The following is an 8,932-nucleotide window of genomic DNA, read 5'->3' on the forward strand; positions in this document are numbered from 1 at the left end:
TTAGAGGTGGAAAATTAACAAATTTGTTGGTTGCTAGTTTGCAGATGGAATATTGGCTAGTTTGTAGGTGGAATATGAAGATAAACATTAAGTAGTTTACAGGTTAAACATAAACTATTTTGCAGGTAGACCATGAACTAGCAAAGATAGAATATTAGCTGGCCTGAGGCTGGAGCTATAGTTTGCAGGTGAGACATTCACAGCAGGAACATGAGCTAGTTACAGATGGAGTTTTCAGGTGGAGCATTAGCTGTTTTTCATCTGCTAGTTTGTATGCCATTATCGGCAAATTGGTCATCAGCTAATATTTGCGGTAAAGCTTTAGCCAGATTGCAGCTTGTGTAATAGCTAGATTATTGGTTAGTTTGCAGGTGACGCATTGCTGGTTTGCAGCCAAAACATCAGCTAGTTTACAGGTGAAACATCAACTAGTTTGCAGGTGAGAATTAGATAGTTTGATATTGTAAATACACACTGTATAGCAGCTGGCTAAAGGTGCTGCAAATGGCAGATAGTTACAGACAGTACTTAACCTAAAGCAGCATACAGCTATTTTCAGCTGTAGAAAGCTGCAATAAGTAGCCAGCTGCAAGAAGCAGAATCAAGATCAGTCATAGCAACAGTGCACTACAAGTAGAACCACTATCAGAAGCAGTATCAGCTGCCAATAGCAGTAACAGCAGCAATAAAAATGGTGATCTGTAAACAGTAGTGCAAACCTGGCAGCCAGCTAATGCACCTAGCAGTAGCAGTAGCAGTAGCAGCAGCAGTAGTTGGTTTAACAATAGCAAGCAACATAAATTACCAAAATTTTATGATTCCCTAGTTTCAGGATTTTAAGTACTAGCTAGCTCCCCTAAATCAGCCCCTGAATCATTCTTGGTGTCTATTATGTTGTCAATCATATGATTATCACATGCTGGATGGAGAACATCATCTAAAATGCCAAATCGGAATTTCTGCCTGATATTGGCATTGCGGGTCCGATATTGGGTTTTGGTGTCCGACGTTGGCCTGGATTTGTGCAATAATCTATACTTAGTGTTCACTAACCTTGTCTAATTCATTCTTCTCTTTGTTAACTTCTACCATCTTCTTGGTCACCTCAATGTAGTGATAGTATAACAGTTCAACTTGATTCTGCACTTCCTCAACACTGCTGGCACTACTATAGCCATAATTAACACAAACTCATCCACACTGCCACTACCAAATTAAATAACTCAAACATTATAATTGTACTTGACACTTCACTTAAACATCTTACTATCACTGTAGCTGTCTATATACACATATCATAGCTCTGCTTTATTTTCCAACTGTTTGTTGATGTCAATGCGAATTCCACATTAAATTTTGCTGTAACTCAACCATTTGTTCTGCCACCATCATCACCTAAACAATTAGAATATACATCAATTCACCTTTACAAACAGACCAGTTAGTCACTCACCATAAAGGACTAGTCATTCTGATGTCTTTATCACTGTTCCTCTGGCCAGGCAACAGTCTAGCTCCAAACATTACACCAACTATAAACTTTTGATTGTACTACCACTACTACCCAGTTATAATGTTCATTTCAAATAAACCACTTTAGTGAAAAATAACAAATCTACAACAACAAATAATACACTTCCTACTACAACCTAAAATACTAGTCACTACAAAACTACTAAAATACTACTAGTGTAAATTGTTACTAAAACACTACTAGCCTGTTACCATAATAATAACTGTGATCAGCTATTACAATCTGTCCGTCATCCATCATCACTACTCCACAAGGACAACTAAACATTTCCTTGCCTTGATAGACACCTTCAATGGCTGATGTAAACTTCCCATTATCTTTAAACACCAACATACAGGCAGTGTTATTAGAACTGATCAACAAGTGTCCATCTGGTGTATAGTGTATCCCAACTGGAGCTTGTAACTTGAAGGGCACACCAGTAAAATCACCAAACACTTTAAGGAATTGTCCTTTAGTGGTGAACACCTGGACTCTGTTATTGTCTTTGTCTGTAATGAACAACTGATCCTCACTATTATTCAGTGTCATGTCACAAGGTGTCCTGAAGGTACCAGGTTTTGTGCCATGTTGTCCAAAACAGTGAGAGAATTGTTCATTTTGAAATAATTGAATTCTGTTGTTGCCACTGTCACACACAAACAACAGTTGTGACTTGGACAATACTAGACCATGAGGAGACTGGAACTGACTGTTAGCTGTACCTTTATTGCCAAACTGGGAAATAAATTTTCCATTTAGTTGAAACTTCTGAATACAGTGCAAGTCACGATCTGCAACATACAAATATCCTTTCTTGTCTACTGCTATTCCAGTTATGTTCTGAAACTTTCCATTTCCACTACCTGCTCCACCAATAACATGAGAGTATTGGAAGTGTTTATCAAATACTACTAACTGTTTGGTGGAATGGTTACGAACAATAAGTTCATTGTTAGGTCCTTTAGCCAACAGATAAGGAGATATTAAGTTCTTGTTAGTTGGTCCATATTTGTCAATGATCTTCACCTCCTGATTCAACTTATTGTAGTCACAAATGTTCGTCAACACTTTGACTTTTTCATGGTTCACTTCTAATCCTCTCCAGTAAACTGATAATGAATGATCTTCCTTTCTTTTAGGATTATACCATATATGGTACTGTCCTCTTGACTCTTCTTCAATATGTGTATTCTGTAAAAACGCTCTCTCCTTGTTGTAATGGATTTCTAGATCTTTTGATTGGTTCACTACGGGAGACCCAAAAATGTCTTTCAGTGTAACAGTCACTTTAACTTGACCTGGTTTGACTATTTGACCATATTCGGAACAACTACAATCAGGTAAATGTGGAAGACAAGACACGTCACAAACTGAATCATTAACAAACTCAACTGGGTGATGACAAATAACAATCATGTCACTTGGTTTACACTCTGGATCAAGGCTAGTATGTTCCACTTGCTTCGTTAATTCATCAACTCTATTCTCAATCCATTTGTTGTATGTAAGTAATTGTCGTGTTCTGTTAACTGTTACTAGTCTCTCAGTGAATTCATCAGAGCTCACCAATTGGCTTTCCAAAAATTTTGCATTTTCTTTTTGTACAGCGAGTGTCTTTTTAAATGACGTCTTGATGGTGTTCACCTTTCCAACTGTTTCTTCTTCTTGTTGCTTCAACAACTTGTACACTTCACCATATGCAGCTCGTATCTTATCAATATTTGCTTCACTCTCAATGTCAACTTGTTTCTCACAATGTTCAATCTTCTTTACTCCATTTCTTAATTGTTCTAGCAACTGTTTCAGTGGAGCAGTGACTTTTTTTATCTTCTCTCTTTCTTCATCCACCACTTTATCCACATAGTCAAAATCATGATCGTGATGACCACGAGGATGATCCTTCATGGTGCAGTCTTGACATATTAAACTACTACAAGTCTTACAGTACAGGTCTAGTGTTTGTTTGGTGTGGGACTTGCAAAATTCTGCCTTTTCTGGTGTGGCTACAGCTTGTTTGGGATTTTGAAGAAATTCACTGATGGGAACAGTTTTGTGAGATTTCCATTTTCTGTGAAATTCGTTACAGTCTCGACATAGCGCTTCTTCACAATCTAGACACCACGTAATGGCTAGTGCCTCGGCTAGTGCGTCTTCTTCACATTTCCCACATTTCATGGTCACTGAAATTTGTCCGGATTCGTTTCGTTTTCCATAAATTTCCACTAAACGATTAATTGTAAAATTAGTGGGAATAGACGCTATCCCGTCTTGTGGAAGCGGTACACGACATAACGGACAGCATACAATGACCGCCATTTTCTTATTAGATTCTATACTCTCTATACATCGCTTACAGAATGTGTGTAAACACGGGATGGTCTTCGGATCAGTAAAAATATCTCCACAGATGGAACAAGTTATTTCTTCCTCGATCTGTCGCCATTCCTTTTCTACGCCGCCGCCACACGCCATTATCTTCACGTGATGAATATAATTATCAAGAGGGGCGTGGCTGTACCGCAAAAATAGTAATAGTCTCCGGTTTATCCGTATAATTAGACCAGGCGCCACAATCGACAATGCAGCTGATGAGTGACCCTCGATTGTCATCGTGAAGTTCTCCAGGACGTAACGTTATTGTTGCAGTGGACAACTACTTGGACACGATCGTTTGTAAGGGAAGTTTGTGCACAGACATACTAACTCAAGGGGGTTAGTATATATATGCATTTATGGTTTCTGTGTAGTGTAATTTACAGTTGTTAAATGACGTGTTACTCCTAGTGTAAGCCCTAGTGGTCTCCCCGTCGGTCTCCCCCTCCGGCTATGGTATGGACAAAGAGTGTAAAGTTGTTACTAGTGTCGCCGCTAGAACAGTTTCAGAAGTGTCAAGTTTCCCCAAACAAGGTGAGACCATTTCAGTGTTGTCCCAGTCATGCACAAGCTTTAATAAATTAACTAGTGTCCATTTGGTTGTACTTGGGGTACTTAGAGATAATGAGTCACTCTCTAGAACTCCTATGGTAGGGTCCGCAATCCGAAAAATCAACTTCTACAAATCAATCCCCCTACCATTGTGGGATGTTCATTGTAGTATCCCATTGCTTGATCCACCATGAAACCGGAGGCACAATTGTTGTCTTCACAGAAATATCATTTTCAGTATCTCACAAGATGCAAGATTTATTTTTAAAATTTCGTGCTCCACACAAAGGACCGGATGAAACTTGCTACTTAGCCAAATCGTATCCAGAGTTGTTGTAGTTGAAAAGTGCGCACAGAAATAAGTAAATGATTTGCTGGGTGCCCGGCACAGGGTTGCTTTCTTTGAAAAAACAGACAAAGAAATACAAAGTTTCGAATTCAAACTGCCCTACCACCCAGGGCAAGAGAAGCCAACTATTCCTCATAGTGTTTCGATACGGTTGGGTGCATAGTCTGTCTATGCTGTTAGTTTGGAAAAGATCTGAGACTTCTCACCATCTGGGTGACGAGTGTCAAAATTTTCTGCAGTATCAAAGAATTGTGTCGCGCTTTCTAGCCATTTCCAGCACTTCTGCAGCCACAACAATCATCAATTATAAACTAAAACTATAGCAAAAGATGTCCCTGAACGTTTGGTAACAGCGGTTGTCAATCATTGTTTCATCCACAGCTTCCACGCTTCGCTCTAAGCTATGCATCAAGGGAGGCAGCAAAATCGTCCAAATTTGACTTCACCTCTCACGCTCCACAGCAGCTTCGAATCTTCACTAGATCACCCTACATCACCATTATGCTGCAAAACATCCCAAAACAAACCGAAAAATGCACAAAATCTTTCATTTTTGATTCGAGCTGGGTGGAGCTCCTGGTGAGCTGCTGGTATACCACATCATATGAAATCATAGAAATACCAACTACTACTACTACCAAACGTTTTGAACCATCTTTTATCATCATTCTGAACAAAATTAAGTGACCAGTGTGGCATCAGAAGTACTGGAAAGCACTTTGGTACCATTGAGAGAATCCCTTGAAATGACGCACGAAAATTTTGACGTTCTTCACCCAGATGGTGAGAAGTCTCAGATCCTTTCCAGACTAACAGCATAGACAGACTATGCATCCAACCTTATCACATCACTATGAGGAAGAGTTGACTTTTCTTGTCTTGGCTGGTAGGGCACTTTGAATTTGAAAATTCGTGTTTTGTTTTCTGATTTTTGAGAGAAAGCAACCCTGTGCCGGTAACCCAGTGAATCATTTGCTTATTACTGTACGTACTTTTTAACTACATTAACTCTAGATAATACCTAGCTAAGCAGCAAGTTCTATCCTGTTCTTTGTGTAGAGCACGAAATTTAAAAAATAATTTTTGCATCTCACGAAATACTAAAATCGATAGTTCTGTGAAGACAACAATCGTGCCCCCGGTTTCATGGTGGATCTAGCAATGGGATACTACAATGAACATCCCACAATGGTAGGGGGATTGATTTGTGAAAGTTGATTTTTCGGATTGCGGACCCTACCTATGGATATAATTACATGAAAATAACAAAGAAAAAACATCCTGGCCGCCTGGTAGACTCCTGTAAGCGTTTGAGCGTAAATCGGATGGCTGCAGGTTCGAGGCTACCTAGGTCCAGTCATGGATTTTTTCTCCTTCCTGCAACTTTTCAAACACACCTTATGTAGTAATGTCTTTGTATCTAATGTCTTTGAGCAGGCTGTAGGATCAGGTGCCCTACAGACCTTCGCACTTGTGCTGTAAAGCTTTAATAAATAAAATAAATAAAATTACAGTCAGCTACTACAGTAGGGTGGGAATAATGCCACTCCAATAAATTCTCTGTTTCCTGTCCGCCGCCTGCATGTGGTTCCTTTATTCTGTATTCTTCTGGTTATTCTTGCATATACAAGCTCAGTAAAAGCCAGTGTCAGCTCACGTGTCAACAGTGCTATCAAGTTGGCACAAACTTCAACTTAAAAGGGAAGGTGCAAGCTTTTATGTATGCTTTTATCAGCTTTTTGTGGTTATGCCAGGAAAATAATGGCTTGAAAGGCAGCCAATCTTATGAAATAGTGGAATGGACTGCATATTTGGAGTAGTTAAGGTGTGATTTGACAACTTGATGATGTAATAGTTTCACTACTGCGTCACTAACATTACAAATTATCATCATTAGACATGGATAGGGAAAATAGGTTGGTGTAGTATCTGGGATTTGATTTTGAATTAGACTACTATATTTGGCATTGCCTGATCTTCCATACAGGAGTATGAGAACATACAACTACATACAAATACAACACACTGAAACATACACTAAATACTAGAAAAGTAATACATATAATAACAGTAATACATTTTAATTAGTGAGCAGAGCTCTGGAACAGATGGCTGTGTCACAAAATCCTTTTATCAGCTTTATTGTGTACTAGGTGTTGATAGGTGGATCACATGACCACTTGTAGCCACTTCCTATTTTCCTGCTAGACTTTTCAATTACATCACATTTGCTTACATGGTAATTGATCCAATCCAGTTTTACTAGACAAATCAAGGCTGTGTGTGCAGTTTGTAGTAGTGATGAAACGAGAAATGTCATGCCAACTAAATAATTGAATATATGAATAATTGTTTCATCACTAGTTTGTAGAAGCCAAATGTTAGTATGTTGTCTGCCATGGTATACTGGTCCCCAAAACCAGTTCGCCAAACCAGTCACAAACTTGTATTTGGTGTTCCATCCCCTGACCACGAAGCAGTGCAACTCACAGTTGGATTTTACAGTTGGGCTGCCACTGGCCTGTGAGTAAATTCTCTTACTGCTTCAGGGATAGTTTTATCACAGCTATATCATCAAAGTGATACCAATTTTCCCAGTGGCCAGGTGTTGCTCAGCTAAACAATTCATTTCACTGCAGCATGGGTATGATACATCCATGCATGGGTGTGCATGATACAGCCATGCCAGAGCATAGACAGCTGTTCACTCTTTTTTGCTTTGTACTTACGTATGTATGTAACTATTCTGTAGTAGTGAGATACTGAAGTATGTAGCTATAAGCATAGAGGTAATTTAATAGTTACACACTTGGTCAGCCTCGGTCACCACCCACCCATGCTGCACTTGAACTAACTGGTTGTTGGAATTTTCCTGTTTTGATCAAGTTGTCATCCTTATTGGCAGGAAACTAGGTTGTTAGCTAATTGTACAGTGGATGCTCCAGAGTCCAACTACAGCAAATTATATAGTCCAACCGGACTACCTGAGGGTACAGTAGTTGGTCTAGCTGGACCACATGTAGTGAGGGACCAGTTACACTTGATAGTTCACTGTACAAAGAAGTACTGAGGGGATAATCACAATATCACACCTTTGTCAGTACAGGTATAGGTGGCTGTTAAGAATACTATTCCAACATTTGGCCAATCAAAGCTCAATTTGGTTGGCCTGCATGATACCCTACAAAATATGTTTTGTCCAATTTTTACGGTTTGTATTTCTAGCACTACCCTATAATTTGTATATTTACCAATATCACAAATTGTGCTGTGATTTGTGCTCATTGTACTTTATTTGTGTTGTTTGAACATCTCCCCCACCCCTCTCCCCTAGGGATGGTATGTAAACTGAAGGAGCACAGACTACTAGCCAGCCTAGAGGAGAATTAGTTGATGATTGTGAAGAGTGTTGTTACACATTGACCACTTAGCTGTGTATCCTTGGGTTACTCTATTAACTACTATCCACTAGGGACCTGATAAAGGTCAAAGCCTGTTAATACAGAGAGTAGTGTTGACATTGTTGAATGTATCCCAGACCAGCTGGTGACTTGATCCTCCAGTAACATGTAGTCTAGGTAACTACCTAAGGAGCCACACAACCCAGGATCCAGAATTCCCTCTACATTCAACCTATACTTACTCTATATGATGAGCATCTTTAGTGTGTGGTCATTGTGTAGTGTACAGGGAACCATTTATATTCTAGTGACCTGTAGGATTGTGTGATGTAGTTTTTGTATGTGTACCAACTAAAGTTTGATTATGTGCTGCTACTATAAACTGAGGTGTGAGCCATAGGCGGATCTAGGAGGCACTGTCAAGGGGGGCCAAGGGGGAGGCAAGAGGTTTTAGTGCACAACAGTGTTTATTCCACTAAGAGGATAAGAATGGAATTCTAGTACACAAGTTATATTCATTTGCATAAAATATAACTGGATGAATGGTAGACATACAGATTTTAGACTGTAGTTGGAGAAAATTTTTAAAAATTAGACCTAGGGTTGAATTTGAGAGAATTTTTGATAACACTTAACTAACAAAGTGTATGCTTTGCAATTCGTACAAAGATTGGTTATCCTACCTGAGATAAACCTGTTTGATGGTAAAGTGTATACTAAATCAAAATAAGGCGTAGCTAG

The 8,932-nt window shown here is 39.2% G+C and overlaps 1 protein-coding gene across 1 annotated transcript; it reads right to left on the minus strand.

Moving 5' to 3' along the window:
* Positions 1-1,702: 1,702 nt before the first annotated feature.
* On the minus strand, positions 1,703-3,988 carry LOC136239950 (E3 ubiquitin-protein ligase TRIM71-like). The gene has a single exon (XM_066030693.1). It carries the CDS (start codon positions 3,986-3,988, stop codon positions 1,703-1,705), a length of 2,286 nt encoding a protein of 761 aa, XP_065886765.1.
* Positions 3,989-8,932: the final 4,944 nt, after the last annotated feature.

The sequence above is a fragment of the Dysidea avara genome, chromosome 12 (genome assembly GCF_963678975.1).
Source record: "Dysidea avara chromosome 12, odDysAvar1.4, whole genome shotgun sequence".
Classification (NCBI taxonomy): Eukaryota; Metazoa; Porifera; class Demospongiae; order Dictyoceratida; family Dysideidae; genus Dysidea; species Dysidea avara.